Below are 21,942 nucleotides of genomic sequence, written 5' to 3' on the forward strand. Positions count from 1 at the left end.
TCTTCCCATATTTCTCCAATATTGAGGGGGGGGATTCTTTGACGAAGATTGAAGTCCTCTTCGTCAGATTAGAGCAATCCCAAGTCCTCGACCTCTCTTCCTGTGCAGGTATTGCATCATCCCCTGGGAACCTAGGATCGAACCCCGGTCGACTTGAGTTTCTTGGTCAAAGGTCATGGACCTAATTAAACCACCAATTCGAGATGGAGTTGAAAATTATACATAATTTATGTATCCTATCTTAATCCTATTAATCCAATGTCAATCTACATTGTTGACACCTATAGGTCAAAGTGTCAAACCTAACTAGTCTTGACTCTTGATTAGCCAGTAACCGTGTTTTAGGAGGTGATTTTAGAGTTTGGTTTAAAACATGTGCCTAGATATATTACAAAACGAAATGTCCTCACAGTTAGCCCCTTAAATAGGTATGAAACATTATAATAATATAATCTTTTATTTACATGAAATGAATAAATAGTTAATTATTAAATTAACAATAATATAAGCTGATCACATGATTCATTTGTAGACACAAAGGAGTGTGAACTCACGATCTCATCCCAAAGAAGGTTAAAATATATGCCTCTCATCGTTTTCAAACACATCTTTCCCGTCCACATAGACACTGAAATCATATGATCAAATGAAACTTCTTTGACCTATTTAAATTTATCAAACACACAGGAACATGAATGATATTTTGAATCTGGATAATCTCTCTTCGTGGGGGAGCAGTACTCCCCTTATCCTCCCAACTAAAAAATCAGGTGGGTTCCAAGTAAAAATAACAAAAACATTAAGAAGGATGGGACCCACAATAATGCCCTTGCCCCCCTTATCCGGAAGCATTTGAGCCCTGTAAAGATCACCGGACTCCAGTATTTTCCTTATTCACCTAGACATGTGTTTGTTTTTACATTTTTTTTTTTGGTGTCTGAGGTTCATCTGGGTTAGCTTGTGCGTACCTTGATTACATCATCAGGGGGGAACTTTGTCTTCCGCAAGGGTTGAACCCATGACCTCTCTGCTAAAAGGTATGGAACATAAATGATATCTTGAATCTGGATAATCTCTCTTGGAGGGGAGCAGTGCTCCCCTTATCCTTCCTAGGGGTGTAAACAGATTAGATAATAGTAATATATATATCCGCATCCTATTATATTCGAACGGATTCAGTCAGATTCGGATGATAATTGAATAGTTATTTTCTTAAGTAAATTCTTCTACCATAAAAACAGATTGAATACAAGTTTTCAACTCGCGTTTAAATCTTTACTATTTTATTTATGAGGATTAGATTTAAAATTTAACAATTTAACAATTTAACAATTTAACAATTTAACAATTTTACTAACTTTTTTATAGAAAATAAGTTACATATCATAAAAAGTATTGGAGCCCTAAACCGTGTGTGTGTTTTTTTTTGGAATGCAGAAGTAAACGACTAAACCGTGTTTGTTAAGGCTTTAAAAACACCACCGCGAAATGTCACCGGATTTAAATTATTTATTTTTCTGACGTTATTAAGCACGTGCAGAATATATCTGGGTAGAGAGATGTGGATAGAAATACGGATCTGAAATAAGGTACGCGTGGGTAATCGGGTTAATTTGAACCCGCTAAAACTTGGATAAAGAGAGGGAAAGGACAGTGGGCGCTTCCAACGGACAACCACGCTTTTGTGTTTGTGAGAACAAACTCCAAAGAAAATCCTCTCTCTCTCTCTCGCTATTTACAAAATCTCCAACAGAGTTACAGGCTTGCAACTCAAATCCAAAACCCAACAAACCCTCTTCATTTTTCAATCCATCTTCATCTCTTACACCTATTTTAACAGTTGGGATTTTATTTATAAATCAAATCGGGGACATCTATCTCCTCAGATCATAAGCCCCCGTGATTTCATCAAACCAATAATTTTCACCCCATCCTTCTCTGCTTTTAACCCCCCTTCTCTCCATTTTTAACAGTCATCAATTTCTTCACCAAGAAACCCCACACAGATTCGTCTTCTTTGGGGGGTTTTCTGTCTTTCTTAGCCATGGAGAAGGACAGAGAAACGTAACCTCAGAGGTAAAAGAGAAGGGAACAACACTAGCATTGTATGACAAATCATAAGGCCCTTAAAGGGATCTTCCTTTCTTATTTCTTCTCTGTTTAAACTATTCCCATCTCTCTCTTTCTTCCTCTGGCTGCCCTTGTATATATGTAGATGAATTAAATGATGGGCAGAAATGGATAGTTATAATATGGCGATCTTGTTCATGATGATTAAGGACAAGCGGGATATGAGACCTCTGGTTCTGAAACTGGGGGTTGCTTTGGCTATTTCCTTTGCTGGCTTTCTTTATTCACAGCTTAGAACAAGAAAAATGCGTTCTTCCTCTGTTCCACTGTTGGCCCCTCCTCCTTCAGGTCCAATTAACTTTCCTCTTCTTTCATCCTTTATTTCAATTGTAATCTTTAGTTCTTGTTATTTACTTGTTGAAAGATTTGATGAACCAGGTGATGGCTTTAAGTTTGATAAACATGGAAGAGCAGGCCTCAAAGATGACCTCTGTTCTACACAGACACATACAGATTCTGCCTTCTCGCCTTCTCATGTAAGATCATTTACTTTCATGCTTCACAAGTACCTATATAACCCATCAATCTATATTTGAACTTTTCTCTACTAAAATCCAATATTTCCAACCCTTTTTCTATTTTCCTGATGGGTTTGGTTTTAATTTTTTGGAAAAAGACATGACTAGTAATCTCAATCTTTCTTTCCATTTTCTGGACTCTGTTCTATACAGACAGACAGATTCTGCATGTAAGATCATTTATTTTTCTTGTTCCACAAGAACCCATATAACCCATTACTCTGTATTTTAACTTCTCTCTACTGAAATCCAAGATTTCCAATCCTGTTTCTATTTTCCTGATGGGTTTGGTTTTAATTCGTTGAAAATATATGATTATTGAAGAATCAGTAATCTCAGTCTTTCTTTCCTTTTCCTGGACTTGCTTGAGCTGAATTCTGTGCGTATAATTAACTGATCAAATTAGGCAATTTTCCTGTAAATTAGAATAAATAAATTACAAAGTAGGGATTGTAGCTAGAAATGAACTTTGTGAGGACTAAAAGTTTGATGATTGCCTTTTAAAACCATCATCTCTTCAGAAGATCAACATTGACAGTGATGCTGTTGGGCTCTCACCAACCAGCAAATATTCTGGGGAAGAAGAGGGGTTGCTCCTGCAGGAGTCTAAGGAGCTAGTACACGAGGAGACTGAGTTGACTTCCAACAAATCTGGTATTTTTCCTCGGGAAGAAGAAGTTGATACATCCATAGCAAGCGAAAAAGCCACAGACAAGGAGGAGACAGAACAAGAGATTATAAACCTGAGGAACAGGGTCAAATTGCTGCAAGAGAGGGAGAGGAATCTTGAAACCCAGCTGCTCGAGTATTATGGCCTTAAGGAGCAAGAGGCTGCCATGATGGAACTCCAAAATCGTCTCAAAATCAATAACTTGGAGGTGAAGTTTTTCACTCTTAAGATTGAGTCTTTACAGGCTGAAAACCACAGACTAGAAACACAAACAGCAGATTATGAGAAAGTGGTAGCAGACCTTGAGTCTGCTAGAGCAAAGATAAAGATGTTGAAGAAGAAGCTAAGGTCTGACGAAGAGCACAACAAGGAATTGCTGTCTGTTCTTCAAAAAAGTGTTGCCAACTTGCAAGAACAAGAGCATATGGCTATCCTGAATGACGTTGAAGTGAAAAATGAACTTCAGAGATTGAAAGAGTTGGGGGAAGAATCTGAAGAACTTAAAAGGTCTAATTCAGAACTGCAGCAAAAAAATGCTGAGTTGGCCAGGAGGTTGGAGTCTGCCCAAATTCTTGCCTCTTCCATTTTGGAAGACCCAGAGGTGATTTTCTTTCATTAATTGATCCCGGTGATGCATTTTCTTTTCTTCTTTGCCATTCTTTCTGAATTTAGTCTCTTGGTGGTGGAATTCTTCTGTTGCAGACCGAAGAATTGAGGGAAGCTAATAACAGTTTGAGCCAAGAAAAAGAAGAAATCATGAAAGAACTAGAGAGACTTCGCACAGATCGATGTTCTGATGTGGAGGAGTTGGTCTATCTCAGGTGGGTTAATGCTTGCTTAAGGTATGAACTGAGGAACTATAAACCCTCACCCGGTAAAACAGTAGCTAGAGACTTGAGCAAGAGTCTAAGCCCAACTTCTGAGGAGAAAGCCAAGAAACTCGTACTTGAGTATGCAAATTCAGAGGGTTTTGTTGATAACAAGTGTTCCAGTATTGTAGATTTTGATCTTGATTACTGGTCTTCATCCCAAGGTTCATTCCGCACAGAGTCAGGTGACTATGATGATATATCTCCCACTGATGCTTCATTTGCCAAAAGAAACCACCACCATAAATCAAAATCTAAGTTCTTCAAAAAGCTCAAAAAGCTTGTAATTGGGAATGATTGTCATCGCCACAGGACATCACCATTAGAGAAAAACCATGTGAGTTCTGCTGGATCAGGGAGGAATGATTCTGCTGCTTCCTGTACTTCATTTGAAGACATTGGGGGAACTAATTCTAGTGATACACTTTCTTCGTCCCACAACAATTCAGGTGTCATGGAAACACTTTTTACAGGAATTGGAACCAGGAGCGACAGACATTTGAATAACATTGTTTTGTCTCAGAGTTCTACTTCAAGGCATTCCACTTCAAGGCGTTCCATGGATATCCAAAGAACAAGAAACATGAGCTTTGATGATATGAGGGATGAAGAAAGAATCCGGAGCAGCAGTGACTTAGGAACATCATTTGCAATCAAAAGGATATATTCTTCTGATAATCTTCGACTTGATCAGGATCAAATTGCTCGTGACAAGTCGGAACTGATAAAATTTGCAGAAGTTCTGAAGGGCTGTAATGGGACTCGAAAAGCTTCATCAAGTCAATAATCATGAGTGCCCATTGTGTATAGTTTGCAGTAGAGACTCTTCCTACTCTCCCCATTTCTGCTGGTTTTTTTCTCCACAGTTATATTTTTTCTTTTTCTTTTTTAAATTCCTCCTCCTATTGCATGTCATGTCTGTATTTTCTTTGACAGAATGGGAATGGTCAGAGAATCTCCAGATTTATATATATAAATCCCTTTAATTCCATTTGTAAATTATTTGAAACTAACCAGCGAAGCTATGCACAAGCATAGCCACTCGACTGTTATTGCATCAGATGATTCAAATTTCTTTCAAGTGACTTTTTTGTTGTTTTTTTGGTAAGCCAAATGAAATTGAAGATGCTGGTTGATCCCTTACATGATATAATGATTGGCATATGAAGCACTGCCTTTTGCATATTTGCATGTGTGGCTACTAGTTTTACTTAAAGCATAAATACAAAATTGAGAAAAACAACACTAGCAACAAACACATTATTATCAAACAAATCTAATATCTTCTTGTACTTTGATTCTTGCCCTTTACATATTTACTTACAAAAACGGACTTGTTGCTCCATCATCATCAACCAAGTGAAGAACTACTATAAGTGGTTCTAAAATTGAGTATACATCTCTTTCACTTGCCCTAAACCATGAATTTTGAATTACTTCAGTGGCCATTACACCTAATTGAGACTTGCAATGCTTATTGGCCTCTATTATGATGATGCCACTATTATTCTTACGCCTTCCTCGACATTAAGGCTTGGTTTAAAGCATAAAAAGTTAGAAAATCTTCTCTTGGATGGCAATTTCAACTCTCTGTTTTTTATCCTAAGACATCTTATAAGAAAAAGAACTAAGTAACTTACAGATAGATTGAATTGTCTATCAGAGGTGATAGTTGTCAATGAAAAAATTGTGATCTTGTGACTTGTGAATGAAGAAGGAATATAAAGAAAAAATGAGAAAAACAATAGGAATAAGGTTCTACGAATGTATAGGAGTAGGGATTTTAATGCTTCTTTTCACTTTTTATGTTTTTTTATTATTATTTATTTTAAAAGCATAAAACCAATTAATACAACAATTAATAAAGAAATCGATAGGAGTTAGTTTTGAAGTCAGGTATAGAATAATTGCATGCTTAATACCGGAAAAGTTTGTCTCCCCCCTTAAATTTGAAAATGTATATCAATATGGTAATTAATATGCGTATTTACTAACTATGCTAATGTTTGACCATTTGGATATATTTCCGTCTGACAATTAATCACTCTACACGACAAATAGTACGTTTTCAATAATTTGCCTCAATGAGTAGCATACGACAATTATACTTGATGTGTTTAATAGAATTGATTTTTTTGGTCAAAAAAAAAAAAAATTCTATTGATTTGAATAAGTACGAAAGTAAAAATAATACAAGCGAGGAAGGGGGGGGTTTAGTCTAGTAAAATCAAGAGCAAATTAATGTTTTGCAATTAAATTCAAATGTTCATGCCTCCATAAACAAAAATCTTCTATATCATTGTCTTAATCATATGTAGTATTGCCTTTTGCACATTTAAATGTTTGGTACTAGTTTTACTTAACAAATAAAAATAGTGATTGAGAAAAACAATAGTCACAAGTACATGATGTATTTCTTTTCTACTATCAAATAATTTCAATATCTTCTTGTACCTTGATGAGTCTGTTGCAACCTTTTACATAGTATTTCTTGCCCTTGGCACATTCTCACACAAAAATGGACTAGTAGCTCCAACACCACAACCAAGCAAAGGACTATGATAATAAGTTCCAAAATTGAGCATGCATCCCTTCCACTTGTACTAAACCATAAATTTTGAATTATTTCGATGGTCATTTGCACCTATTGAGACTACAATGCCTATTGGCAGTCCATTTTGATGATGCCACCATTGTTCTTATGACATCCTCAACATTAAGAAATGGATTTCAAACATAGTAAGCTTAAAAAATCTTGTTTTGCATGACTCTTTGAACTCCTTGTTTTTTTAATTTAGGAAATCTTAAAGAGAAACTCATAGATAAAAAGAATTGTCTAACAAAGATGACAGGTTGATGATGAGCAAGTTATGAATCTTGCGACTTGTGATTGAAGAATAAATAGGTAGAGAAAAAGGAAAACAATGGGAATGAGGGTTTAGCGAGAATATATACATGGATTAAGGATTTTTCATGTGTGTTTATTTTTATTTTTTTAAGCATCAAAGTAATTAGTATGCTAATTAATACACTAATTAAAACAATAGTTAATAGAAAAGCCGATATGAGTTAATTTCGAAGTTCGGTATGGAATAAGTGCATGCTCAATATACGAAAAAACTTCATTTTTTTTTTTCAATTATACATTCAAATACGCATATTAATTCCACAGCTTATATGCATATTTACCATGAGTGAAACTCACTAAAATCCAACTTAATTGATAATCTCCACTGGCTAATGAGATTTTCAAAGAAAGAAAGCTGAAAATAAGAGGGTGGGCTGCAATCTATCTCCTTGGATGGGGTCGCAGAGAGGTGGTGAAGAAGAAGAAGAAGAAAGGTCTATGCAGGAGAGAGAGAGAGAGAGAGAGAGAGAGAAAAGGGGGAAAGAAGGGCAACTACAACTGCCATTGATAAGGACAATCATTCATTGTAGGTTCCTGATAGCGGAGCCTACTAATTTATTGTTGGTGGTTCGATGTTGCTCTGATGCTGCTTCTATGGCATCCTTTCCAGACAAGGCTAGATTAGATTCATGGTGTGATATCCCTAGAATCCTAACCCAAAAGTCTAATTGAAGTCTAATTGAAGCCGAAGGACCCAGAGATCCAGTAGAGGAGAGTTGTGGACCATCCAACGAGACAAGAAATTGAATGCTCAAGATCGAGGTCTTGCAACCGTGTTGAAATTTGAAAGAAGATTGAGCTCCAACCCAAACAGATTCGAAGTCCAGATATGAACCATATACTTCTCCAATAGTTTTTACTCGTAAGTCGTAACTAGAGCCACTCTTAAACCATCTGGCCACTCTATTGCAAGTCAGTGGTCTGTTGGGGGCAGTTGATTCGGCCGACCGCTTAAGCTTGGATCTCCACATGGTCTTAATCTAAAAGATAAGAACAGGTCACAAATATAACACGAAGGATGAGATCTACTGCTTTCCCAACTGCAGAACATTCCGTAATAGGATCTTCTTCTTTTAGATTAATAAAATCAGTAGATCTACGTTTCTTTGTTGTTTGTGGTTGTTGTTAAGAGTGCTAATCCATGACTGAAAATAGGCTAAAACCCTCTCCAAGTTCATGGACCCAAGGCATGAATTTCAGATCTGGGGTTCGACCGGGCCAACCGGTCTCGACCAACTGCCTAGTTGCTGACTTGGGTTCTACTTCTACATTGGGCCAAAATAAATTCCAATCCTAATTCTAACTATACCACAACATTGTTGTTTTTTTTTGTCATTTCTGGTTAATTTTAAAGCAGTATACGACTTTAGTCAGGTAGGTTCATCGTATTGAACATGGATCCACGGATGTTCATGATCTTGAATCCGAATCATCTTCCCTTTAGCTTAATTGAGTATCTTTTCTCCCACCCCCCACCCCCGCAAAAAAAACAGAAAAAAGAAAAAACCCACCAAATAAAAGGCATTTCTAAAATTCACTTTCACGAGATTTTCTTTTGGCCAAAAAAATCATTTTTTATTTTAGAGCCGCCCAGAAATCCGCGGTTGAGTCGAAAACAGACTCATTAATCATGGGTTAGGGACCGGCCACACAGTCAATACACAGCTGTTGGGCCTTCTCTTTATGGACCAGGACGTCAGTTAGCAATGCTATTTCGCTCCCATGTTCAAACAATCAAACAAACAAAAAAACCACTAGTAGTAAACTGAGTTGCCAAATGGAGGATATCCTTAGACAATATAGGCTTGGCAGATAGACTAAAAAAAAATGCAAGAGCGTCTTACTTAGGGGTGTAAATGGATAACCGAAATTCGCATCCGCATCCGTTTAGGGGTGTCTGAATCCATCTGATTACTAATAGGATGCAGATATGGTATATCCCTTTCTTACCGATTATTATCCGTCCAATAAAATTATCGGATTAAGTTACTTATTTAGATTTATTATTCTTATTTTTATTGTGATATGTGACTATTTTTCTAGATTTTCTTCTAAAATAGCTACCAAAGTTGTTAAATTCTTAAATTTCAAACTTAGCCCTCACAAATAAAAGGGTAAGAATGTAAACAGATACTCAAAAACTTGTATTCAATATGTACTCATACCCATTTAGAAAAATCTACTTAAGAAAATAAATATCCGATTATCATCCGAATCCAACAAAATCCGTCCAAAAACCGATAGGATATTATCCGAATCCGTCCGAATATAATAGGATGCAGATATGGTATTACCACTATCCGATCTGAATCCGGCCCGTTTACACCCCTAGTCTTACCCAAATAAAAGATGCAGCAGCGAGAATACAACTACTAACTTATCATATTCAAGTAACTGGAAGGAATATTAAATTAAAAAACAAAAAAAATATATGTACATATATTAAAATGAAAACCATTTGTTTTATAGAAATATTAAAAACATGTGAGACAATATTGGGGGCAACAGAATCCTGTGAAGAATGGGCAGGCCTACATTATATTTACATTAATAACAAAACTGTAAAGACTGCACATCATTCACAACGGATACATGAACGCATGCCTCTTTTTGCCCCAATCACTCAACCCTTGGCCAACATACAGAGTAAGTTAAAACAAAACAGAAAAATATATATCTGGATTTAGTTCAAAAATACCTGGTTAACGAGTACCATGATCATGACTGCCAGAAAATGCTTGGGTCATTGCTATACAGTGAGCGGTCTTGAATCTCTAGATTAGCGACGTGCCAATTGATGAGTTGTGCCTGGACGCATTTACACAGCACCAGTACAGTAGGAAACATCCACCATCCACTTTCATCCCTGCAACTCACCAAACAAACGGCATTAGTTAGGGGATGACTGCCATTGCAGTGATTTCAAGAGAGAGAGAGAGAGAATTCTCACATGCTAAAATTCCAAGGCTGAAAGTTTGGATGTCTTCTACTAGACGATTGGGTTTTATAATGAACAATTCCACAAATGAACGCAACCACCTGTACAACAATGGTTCATGTTTAAATACTGGAATTGTGGGATCCATTCTGGAGTACCTAACAGTGGAGAGAATGCTCAAGACTAAAAGCAACATCTAGAGTTAACTAGCTTTACAATTATGATTCAAAAGAAGAATAAACAAGAACATCAATACATATGTATGCCGGAAGGAGGGGAAAAACAAAGGAGAGAGAGAGAGAGAGAGAGAGAGAGAGAGAGAGAGAGAGAGAGAGGCTGGTTTGTAATGTGCTAGAGTCATTAACTAAATAAGGTATCTGTGATGCCCAGCTTGTACTGGGCCTGATTTCTCCTCATGAAAGCCTAATGTCTTTATTTAAACCCTTCACAAAGAAGAAGAAAAACAGGTATATGATACAAATAAAAATAAGTTACACGAGGATAAGAATTCAACTTACAACATTAATCAACGATGTTATGTTCCACAAAGCATATACACGAGAAAGACCTGCTGATCTCCTAGGCCCATGGCTGAACAGAGCGTTGATACCAGCAGGGAAGGGGCAGAGTATCCCAAGAGGGAGAATGAACAAAACCAGAAAGAAATCCACCAACGAAATAGAATACAACTGGAGCAGCATAAGCAACACTAAGCTAATATCTCCTAAAAGTAACATTGAAATAACCAAACCAACCAGATCCTGCAATGATTTAAAGTCACATTAGAACAAGACAGGCACGTTAAGTCTTTAACGGTGGAAAAACAATTGACTTGTAAAATGTCATAATGAAACAATAGGTCACCTACAAGAAAGAGAGAAGATACAATTGGGAACTAAGAGAAAGGGGTACCTGATGGCCAACAGGCTTAGTATTATGCACTATAAATGAGAAGAGATGAGATAAATCTTTCTTCTCTTCAAAGATTCGTAGAGTGTAAGCATTCAAAATCCCACCACTTATCTTTCTTTTCACCATAATATTCTCCGTGTTTCTTATTTGGTGATGCCCAATATCTCTGTGATTACTGTTTGCACTGCATCATTCAATAAAAGACGTTGAGCTGAATGTTATAACTGGAACACCCTTGCCCCACCAAAAATGAAAAATAAAACTGCTACGGTAAAGATGCACATGAATTTTTTTTTTTACCGTGATTGCTGTTCAATTCTGATTCCTCCATCTATATATTCAAAAGATGGACGCTCACATTCATCTTCAACAGCATACACTAAAAGTCCAAATTGGCAGTAGCCACAAGATGTAGCCTGAAACCAGGCTAGATCAATACGGACACCATGGATGCTCAAAGCAGGATTAGCATGTGTTTCAAGCCAGCTGATGACAGGTTGAAAATCCACTTTCATGTGACCACGGCGAACTAAACGAAGCTGAGCATTGAGACCAGCCACCAGTCGATACCAAATGGTAGGTGGTACAGACTACAAGTGAAGAAACAAAACAATCAAGAATAATTTCTAGCGACAGAAGATATTAATAAAAATGAGTTATGACACTACATAATCGGGGAACTGGTCACACAATGGAGTTCTAACTGAAAAATTTCCTGGAATGCAATGAGTTGCGAACCTGACTCATAAGACTAGTAAGAACATTATCACTGAGAAGTGAAAAAGGAGCCATGTAACTTCCATCACCCCCAAATAACAATGCCATGGGAAATCTTTGATGAAGACGAGGAGGGAGATCTGTTCTTTTTTCATCACCACCAAGAAAAAAGTCCACATAAGCTAGCATCAAGTCAGATGTTGCAGCTACCTGCAGTAACACAAAAAGATAATACATATATATGTTTATAATTTGACCTAGAAGGGCAATCAATAACCAGTTCAAACAAACAAGATGGACCCAAAAAGAAATCTGGAAAAACTGAAAACTCATACTCTGTTGACAAACAAAAGTTAACAAATATCTCACTGCAATTAGAGTTCTTCTACTAACGAGATTTCATGGCAAGAAAGAAATGTCACACTAACAGTTTAGGTTTCAACACCAACTAGAAGTTAGATTTTCTGACATGTACTTGTTAACGCCCCCTCATTAAATCAAGGAAACCAAGACCTTGATACATATAGCTAATTGGATGCCCTGTTTCATTCAGTAGTTAATCTTACATCATCAAATCCTTCAGAACATTCAGAAGGGGATTTTCCCCCTTTTTTTCTTTTTTTGTTGGAACTTATCACCATCCTGACTCATCCTCCAGAAAAGAAAGGCCTGAATTGGATAGATTTGATTCTATTGAACAGGAACACCTTGCAGTTTCTTACACACGCCCATTTCTATTTTTCTTTTCAAAGAAGAAGGAAACTTGTTTCACAGACCTTTATGGAAAAGATACACTGTCATGGGTTGTTGAAATGGCAGCCCAACCAGATTAATTTCTACAAAGAATTGAGCAGTGCATCGAATAATCTTTACATTGAATTAGCATCCTGACTATCTAAGACAGTAGATTGGCCAAAACAACATTTAAATAGCTAATTATTGTTAAGGACACTGGAGAAAAGCCACTTCATCAAATGACCCATGGTCCTCCAGGTCATTCGATAAGGACTGATATGGAACAAATGTAACCCGAGTCCTGAGGTCTGGGTTAGATCTTCTATAAAGGAACCAGCATAAAACTACGGTTTCTAGGTGTTTCGGCTAGGGTATAACAGGGGCTCAAGCTTGCTGCTTTTGAGGGTTCAGGTCTTATTCTAAGGATTTTCAGGCTTCAAGGGTGAAGTTGCAGAAATTTCTGGAATTTCTGTTTCACAGAATTCTGCCCCAAAACAGGGAACCAAATGGGAAAAGGGAACTTGGGGGTGACTCACAAGGCTGGACAGGCAGGGGAAAAAGACTGGTAGGGCCCCAAAGGCCTGAACACAAAAAGGAAAGGGGTGGGGTTTCTAGGGTTCGCGGGGGTGTGGGAGCTGCTGGTTTGTTGCGGCAGCAGGGATAGGGGTTGGGGAAGATTGCGGAGGAGAGGGAAGGCATAGGGGAAGCTCTGTCCCTACTTGGAACTGCTGGACTGCTGGGAAGAGGCGTAGGCTGCTGGTCAAATGCCTGAAGACTGCTGTACTTGAATGCTGTGACTGGATGCTTGATTACTTGAAGGAGATGAAGTTGTTTGTGGGAATTTCTGAAAGTTGAGAATTACTCTCCAGACTAGGCCGTAACGATTTCCTAGCCTAAGCCTCTGTTTAACTCAAAATATCCAATCCAATCCGCTTTATTCAGAAATAAAGAGGCTACTTATAGCCAATTACAAGACACTTTGTCTCAACCTGGGATTCCCGATTTAATTGGGATCCAACAACCCCTAACTTGGACTTCAACAAATTCTTACTAAATAAGGACTCAAATTTCAGAAATAACTAACTCATAAGAAATGATAGACTCAAATTGCTGACTTTAAATAGAAACAAATTCTTAAGGAAAATTATCTTATCCACAATTAGGTAATTTCATATAACTTAAAAAGGACTATAACCTCTCAAACTACTGACTCAAAAGTAAATCCATGACCCATGGATCGAGGGGATTTGATCAAGAACCCATATTGAGCCCTAAAAGGGGGCTGGAAAATGACCAAAATTTCCCTGGGATACTTCGGCCAGCTTTAGGAAGCTTCTTGGGTCTGGATTTTTTGGACAATTCTGGGAAGGGGTCCAACCCAAGTTACATCAGTTCTCCCCTTCTTGAAAACATTCATCTCCAGATGAATGTGCTTGTCATGTGCTTCAGGGTCAACCCTTTGGAGGGGTTGCATGTGGACTTGTCCTCTCATCTTTCAGTGGGAAGGAAGTAGCAGATGGGTGGCTGCTTGCACCTTTCCTTGACAGAACGTTGGTGAAATTGGACTGGCGGCAATGTAATCCTAAATCCCAGGGGCCTAAGTGTTAGGAGCCCTCGGAGGAAAAAAGGAGTCAATTGGTTTGCCTTTGGGGTCTTCCTATGCCACCACCTTTATCGTTACTGTAGATATCGCCCTTAGAATGTTTATAATATCTTCTCCCAGAAAGAAACTAGGACCCAAGGGAGGGCCAGCTTTGCATGATGGCTCTGATGTCTATGGGCAGCAGCACAGGACTCTGGTGTAGTGGGTACTCATCGACAGGATCTTCTTCTCCTAGGGAAGTCTTGTCAATTTCTTCCATCACCTCCTCTATAGGAAAATGTTGGATTGGTGAAGAGGATTCATCGTCTGGTTGTGGAGCTTTGGCCTCGGAGTTGGTGGTGGTATCTCGGTTGATCTCTTGACTGGCTCCTTCAGTTTCTGGACCCACCAAATGCTTCATGTTCAGTTCCTTCTTTGTGGCAACAAACTGAGTCATCCATGGTGCTACCTACTGCTGGTTCTTGAAGCTCTTATACTACTAATGTAACCCAAGCTCTGGGTTAGATCTTCAGGATCTTCTAGATAGGAACCAGCACTAAACTAGGGTTTCGGCAAGGGTGGAACAGGGGCTTGAGCTTGCTGCCTTTGAATTTCTGTTTCTCAGAATTCTGCCCCAAAACAGGGAACCTAACGAGAAAAGGGGAATTAGGGGCTGACTCACAAGGCTGGACAGGCAAGGGAAAAGGACTGGTGGGGCCGTAGCAAAGGGGAAGGGGTTCCTAGGGTTTGTGGGGGGTGTTGGGAGCTGCTGGTTTGTTGCAGCAGCAGGGATGGGGTTGGGGAAGGTTGTGCAGGAGAGGGAAGGGGTAGGGGAGCGTCTGTGCCTACTTGGGATTGCTGGGAAGAGGCGAAGGCTGCTGGTCAAATTCTTGAAGACTGCTGTACTTGAATGCTGTGCCTGCATGCCTGGTTACTTGAAGGAGGACATGAAGCTGTTTGCTGGAATTTCTGAAGTTGAGAATTACTCTCCAGATCAGGCCGTAACAGTTTCCTTCTGTTGAAATACAATGTTTGGCAGAATGGCTTATTGATCTATGATCTCAAGCCGTTTATTTATAATAAAGAGGAAAGTAGACTATTACAAGGAATAGAAGTTTACATGAATGCAAACTCTAATTTAACTCCTATACAAACTCTTATTAGACTCCTAATAGAATCCAACACTCCCCCTCAAGTTGAGGCATGGATATCACACATGTCCAACTTGACCAAAAAAGTATAAAACATCTATCCAGGTAAACATCTGCAATTTGATCTTCAAACTTATAGATTGCGTCTGCCTTATAGACTTCCATTTGATTTGTCATCATCTTTACTGCAACTTTACGTCTCCAAGGAAGAACGCCTCAAGTAAAAAAGTAGAATCTTCAAATGTTGAGAAGACTAAATTTCTGCACAAATCTGAGGGAAGAAATATTTTTGGGGTAACAATAGCTAGGGTAAAACAGCCAAAGTGAAAGTTTTGATTTGTAGCAATGTTAGATCTTTAACGGGAAAGTTTGTCAAGGGACAATCTCCAAAGGTAGGGGAAAATTTGTCAAGATAAGTGACAATCTCCAAAGGTAATAGAGATCAAGTTCTGCAAAGGTCAAACGACAAGTCTTTTGCAAGGTTAGATCTCTGAAGGGAAGATGTCAAGTTAAGGGGCAAATCTCCAGGGTTAACAGAGATCAAGTTCTGCACAGTCAAAAAGATAGATCTATAGCAATGTTAGATCTCCAAAGTGGAAGATTGCGAAGGTAAGGGACAACTTTCAAAGGAGTAGAAGATTACGAAGGTAAGGGACAAACTTTAAAAGGTAACAAAGATCAAATTCTGCATAAGGAAGTCTACATGAAAGGCTTTGAATTGTAGACATCTTCAATCTCCCCCTCACGTGTAGCGTTACACGTGGGAAGATAATAACAAAGGAAATTCCAATGGGGAAACTTGAAGAGGAAGAAATTATAATGGTAAGATAAAAGTATCAGGAAAACAAATCCAGAGAAAATGACAAAATTTGAAAGGGGGTTGACTGAGCCTACGGTGCCACTAATGAAGGTCTAAATTACCGAATGGATTGAATTAGAAGATGTAGTCAAAGCAGAAGTAGATCCTCCAATCGGCTCAAGCAAATAAAGTCCATTTACCACGACCAATCTCCTTCCCCAGATCCTGAAGTAGCTAGGTAGGAGTTGGTAGGGGTAGTAGAGGAAGTAGTGGTCGAGGTTGTACCGGCAGTAGAAGACTGCATAATACGTCGCAGAGTAGCTAACTCCTCCTGCGAAAAACCAACGTCTGCAGAGGGTGTGGTGGAAACTGTCTCAGAAAGATTAGCCTTTTGTTTTCCCTGTCTTTGTGCTCGTTTTTGCTCAAAATCAGCAGGCTTCCCATGCAGTTTCCAACAATTTTCCTTGGTATGATATGGTTTGTGACAGTGCTCACACTTAATAATCTCCTTAGCCGGATCAGATTTAGTGCAAACAGACTGTAAAGCTGATTTCTCCATAATAGGAGTATGAAGCATGACTAATCGACGACTTTCCTCACACTGAACAAGAGCATAAGATTGTTCTAGTGTAGGAAAGGGAAAATGACTTAAGACTTGCACTCTGATCTGATCGTACTCCACGTTCAAACCTGCCAAGAAGTCATATACTCGAATCTTATCAATGTACTTCTTATATGTCGCCACATCATCTGGATTAGTGGGGTGATAATTCCCATAATGATCCAACTCTTGCCAAAAAGATCGCAACTCAGCATAATAGTGGGCCACAGTTAGTTCCTTTTGGGTAGTCTCATGAAGCTTCTTTCGTAGCTCATAAACCTGTGCATCATTCCCCAACTGTCCATATGTTTCAGTAGTAGCCTTCCAGATTTGGGCTGCAGTATCAAGTAATAGGTAACCCCGGGCAATATTTGGATGCATGGAATTCAAAAGGAATGACATAATAAGAGAGTCGTTTGATATCCATTTATCTGTAAAAACACTGCGGTAGTGGGTTTGATAGTAGTGCCCGTAATGTATCCAACTAGTCCTCTTCCAGCAATAGTCAGGTAAGCAGATCGAGACCAGATCAAGTAATTTGTGCCGTCAAATCTTACCGAAAGAGAATGAAAAGTAGAAAAATATTCGGATCCAGTGGGAGCAGTAGTATCATCAATAGTTGTCATGTTGACAAAATTATCTGCAGTTCTTCAGTCTTCACCCTTTCGAAGTAACAGAAATGTCGCAGAATGCAATAGCCAAACAACCCAAACAGATCTACCTCTTTTTTTTTTTTTTTTTTTTTTTTTTTTTTTTTTTTTTTCCCAGTAATGACAAATATGTCCTTGAAAAAACGGAATTTGCAAATAAATCTCAGAACTTATACAAATTTACATATAAGTCCCTATAAAGCAAATTTACCAAAATAACTCAAAACTTGAATTCAAAACTTATATTCAAAAATTGAATTCAAAAATCAAATTCAAACCATAACAGATCCGTTATGGTCTTTCACAGGCTTAAGGAGAACAGCCCCGATCGAAGAACCTTAATAGCGGAACCCCAATCGAAGGTTTCGGATGACTAACCAAGCTTCGGAATCGCGCAGCTTCGGATGAAGAATCAGACATAAAAAATTGCAGGAGCTGAAGCCGAAGTTGTTGCAGAAGCAGCGGAAGTTGCTGATTTCTTCTTCTCTTCTTCTCTTCTTCTTTCCTCTGTTTTCTGTTCTTATTTATTGAATCGAGACGGAACAAAATCGTCTTCTTCTTTCTTTTTTTTTTTTTTTTTTTTTCTGTTTCAGTTGGCGACCAAGATGGTACTGAAAAACTGCCTAGAACTGAAGATTGGCGATGGGTTTGAAAAAAAATCAGAAGAAGAAGAAGGTAGGTCGCTTCCCAAATCGAATTTAGGCTCTGATGCCATGTTGAAATACAATGTTTGGCAGAATGACTTATTGATCTATGATCTCAAGCCCTTTATTTATAATAAAGAGGAAAGTAGACTATTACAAGGAATAGAAGTTTACATGAATGCAAACTCTAATTTAACTCCTATACAAACTCTTATTAGACTCCTAATAGAATCCAACACCTTCCCCATGGCCCAAGCCTTTGTTTAACTCACAATATCCAATCCGCTTTATTCAGAACTATAGCAAATTACAAAACACTTTGACTCAATTTGGCATTCCCTATTTAATTGGGATCCAACAACCTCTACCTTGGACTTTAAGTTAAAAAACTCTTACTAAATACGGACTCAAATTTAAGAAATAGCTAACTCTAAGAGATAAGAAACTCAAATAACTGACTCCTAAATAGAAACAAATTCTAAAGGATAAGATCCCCTTTGGATAAGGAATCTTATCCACAACTAACTCACTCCAGATAATTTAAAAGGACCATAGCTCTCAAACTAGCGACTCAAAAGTAGATCCATGACCCTTGGATCAAGAGGATTCGGTCAAGGCACATATTGAGCCCTATAGGGGGCTGGAAAAATGGCCAAAATACCCCTGCGGTAGTTCAGCCAGCTTTAGGAAGCTTTTCGGGTCTGGATTTTTTGGGGGGTCCAACCCCAGTTAGATCAGGAACTCATCAATATACCCTAGCTGCTGTTGGAAGCAGCACTGTAACTTATGTCCAACTTAGGTGGATTCAAGTTTTGGGATGTGCTCTTAACAATCAAATTGTATCTGGTTATGTTTCTACTTTTCCAGTTATTCTAGATACAAATTCAAAATTTCCCACATTCCGGTCAAAATTCGAGCTATGTTTCTACCCTTACTAGCAAGATCATCCCATCAAAGCCCATATCACAAACACCACCCATGTCCCATATCCAAAATTTCAAGAAACCTTTTCTTGGTCTTATTGGAGTTGGTTCACTTTAAAGATCTAGGAACAACTGGACCTCATTCGGTTGAGGCTACAACATCTGCACATGCATGCACTTCCATGGAAATACGCAGGGGCATGGTCGGAGACTTCCCAAGATCTCAGCAGATATCTCGCTTTTTCAAATAAGCGAGACGAGATGGAGATCGAGAGCAGAGAGTTGGGATATCTCACTCGAGATCTTGTCATATCTCGCTAGAACTTTCAATTTTTGCCAATTTTTTGCGAATTTCGGCTGGATTTTCACTTGCAACTACTCTTAGCACATCTACAACATCGAAGGAAGATCAATCATTCATTCCTTGTCTTATGAAATTATGATTTAATGACTTACATAGAACTTCTAATGGTTGTATACTTTTACTATTCTATTCTTGAAAATTGAGATTGTGATACTCATATAGATGGAATTTTGATGACATTTAGGTTATTTGATGCATTTTATACACTTGCTTTTCATTTATATGCCTTAAAGGATTTATATTACATGTTGTATAACCTTGCATTCCCTAATCCTACAATATTTTGGTTTCACACTATTGGTAGACTTAGAAATCATACTTAGGGTTGTTTTCTAACAAATCTAAGGCCATCAATGTGTTCAAAAAGCCTTAAATAGGCTAAATACCAAGTTTCAGCCCAATTGGTACCCTAAAATTCACCGAGTTAACGCATAAAATCGCATATCTTGATCGAGAAGGTCAAGATCTCACTCAAGAGCGAGATCTTCTACCATGTGTAGGGGAACCCATTGCACTTCCAAGACTGATGACCAAACCTTGCTTCGCTACCATGTTCCAAAAGCTTATCCTATAAACGTCAGCTGTTTAGTCCACCCAGCAAAAACACATATTAACATTTCCTAGAGTCTGGCCTCTTAAGCAATTGGGAGCTATGGTGACCCTCACCATTTCATTTTTTGTTTCTTTTCTAGGACCATGCAAAACTACACTGTAGTCCTCAGTTTGGTAATGTTTTCAGAAGTAGGAAGAGTTTCATGATAACTAAAGGAATTTTAAAATAATTAAAAATAAATAAATAAATAACCATCCTACAAGTCAGATCAACTTTGAATCAAAAATCAATACAAGAACTACAAATAAGGCTACAATGTAACCAATCTAGAGTGTCAATAGGGCTCATCATTGCAGGACCCAGATCACAATTAGGCATTGGAAACCAGAATTTAAAAGCAAAACCAACAAATCACCTTAATTCAGATTCAGTATCATGAGAAGTTATACTTAGGTCCCCAAGAAATGAGTAGCTTGAAAGTGTTAAAAAATCATACTCAATCATTTCTATTTGAGGTCATATTGAGACAAGTCCTATACCATGCATTCCTTCCCTCACTTCCCCTAAGGTCATTTTAGGCCTACAGATCTTTAGTTCATTCAATCTGAACCAAACACCTCTCCAACTGAAGCATCCAAATATCTCTGTTGAAGTTGGTCATGCCACCTAATACAAATTTCTCATATTGTATCATGTAACAAAGCTCCTCCTAGGCCAGCTCTAATATTATCATTCCTTACTTTATCCTTCCTAGTTTTGCCACTAATTTATCTCAACGTCTTCATCTCCACTAAATGAGAGTATCAACTTTATGCTTCTTAAGTGCCAACAGTCCACAGTATACATCATAACCAATCACATCACTAACATTTTTATCCAAAATAATAAGAAGCATACGATCACATCGATTTTATGCTTCTTGTTCTTAAGTGCCCAATAGACCGCATCATACATCAAGGTCGATCATATGAATGACATTTTTTATACAATGTATGACCCTTTGTTCCTTGGAGGAAGCTTGTTGGTTCTCAAAGAGTATATCCCCTCATCATTGCTTCACAGTGTGGCATGTCTTCTCAAAATGTCCCCTTTTCCTCTGTCATGGGCATTTCAATGTCTACCCAACTGTATTCTTTGCAAAATGCAGGTGAAGACATAAATCATCTCTCTGTTGAACGCCCTCTAGCTGCTTCAATTTGGGAAGGTATTCCTGCAGAATGCTGACTCAATCTAGAAGAATCCTCATTTTTGGCAGAGAGTTCCTCCACTTGAAACTTAATAGGAAAGCTTGCTTTTGGTGCCACTACGTATCTAGATGGAATGGAGCATTAGGAAATGTTTCCCCTAACTTTATACCCCTTCGTCAGATTTAAAATTCCATTTTCTTTCAAGTCCGAAGGAAATGCTCTCACGTGACTTGTAATGATACCCCCAAGAATAGGCACATCCTATTAATCTGGGGAACCAACCCCACTCCTTGAACCTTACCTTCCTGTTTGAGGCAGCTTGTCTTTTGTTGTTTCCTTCTTCAGAAGATGTTGTAGCTCTCTTTATATTCTGATTTATTTATTTATTCACCCCCAACCCCAAAAAAATAAATAAATAAATAAACAAACAGCAGCAACAACCAACATACTTTTGTTACTTATGCATACTCTTTCTTTTACATACTCTTATGGATATTTCAATAAATAGTAGTTGAGTTTCTTTTATATTACTTGATAATAATTAAAAGTTTGCCTAATATCAGTATCTCATAACTATGATCTGAAGAGATGTTCCAAAAAATATGAACCTTTAGCCCTTCATATAGAGCACGTGAACGACATGATCGTAAACAGGCATGGTCATATTCTGATCTAACATATTCACGCAATCTTTGCAATTTCTTCCTCCGTCGCCACTGCTGCCATGACCATGCCAGGGGATATCCAAGAATAGAGAGAATACTGTAAACAGACCCCTCCCACCATTGATAAGCAGCCAGAGCATTGATATCGTCAACGAATCTGTTGAATGCAGCTTCATATCTGCCATGAAAAAAAAATAAAAACAGAGAGCGTAATCAAACAATTAAATTAGTCACTTATTCTTGTCCAAATTTTGGAGTACTATTGTTACATTAAAAAGAAAATTGGACAGAATAAGTTGCCAGGCTAGACAGAAGCAGGATATAATTTATCCAAGAAAAAGAGATGGTCCAAAATGGAAATTGATCCCTCTTTGCCCAAGTGAGAGGATGTATCACAGTAGCAATTCAAGAAAGTCCTACTTGTAC

At 38.1% G+C, this 21,942-nt stretch overlaps 2 protein-coding genes across 2 annotated transcripts in view; one reads left to right on the top strand and one right to left on the bottom strand.

Annotated features, from left to right (window-relative positions):
* Positions 1–1,681: 1,681 nt before the first annotated feature.
* On the top strand, positions 1,682–5,336 carry LOC149011422 (uncharacterized). Its single transcript, XM_089164284.1, has 4 exons — positions 1,682–2,418; positions 2,509–2,606; positions 3,170–3,919; positions 4,021–5,336. Exons 1-4 carry the CDS (start codon positions 2,238–2,240, stop codon positions 4,972–4,974), a joined length of 1,983 nt encoding a protein of 660 aa, XP_089020410.1. The 5' UTR covers positions 1,682–2,237; the 3' UTR covers positions 4,975–5,336.
* Positions 5,337–8,605: 3,269 nt separating this feature from the next.
* The window catches only part of LOC149011423 (uncharacterized), a 79,390-nt gene continuing 66,053 nt past the window's right edge, over positions 8,606–21,942 (bottom strand). Inside the window, exons 16-22 of the mRNA XM_089163241.1 lie at positions 21,460–21,694; positions 11,684–11,872; positions 11,246–11,535; positions 10,946–11,129; positions 10,552–10,794; positions 10,046–10,134; positions 8,606–9,961 (exon numbers count right to left, since the gene is read on the bottom strand). Coding sequence (XP_089019367.1) covers positions 9,814–9,961; positions 10,046–10,134; positions 10,552–10,794; positions 10,946–11,129; positions 11,246–11,535; positions 11,684–11,872; positions 21,460–21,694 — 1,378 coding nt within the window. The 3' untranslated portion in view covers positions 8,606–9,813. The remainder of the gene's footprint in view (positions 9,962–10,045; positions 10,135–10,551; positions 10,795–10,945; positions 11,130–11,245; positions 11,536–11,683; positions 11,873–21,459; positions 21,695–21,942) is intronic.

Source organism: Hakea prostrata, chromosome 7, assembly GCF_041222555.1.
Source record: "Hakea prostrata isolate BN-2017 chromosome 7, UWA_Hpros_2, whole genome shotgun sequence".
NCBI classification, from domain to species: domain Eukaryota; kingdom Viridiplantae; phylum Streptophyta; class Magnoliopsida; order Proteales; family Proteaceae; genus Hakea; species Hakea prostrata.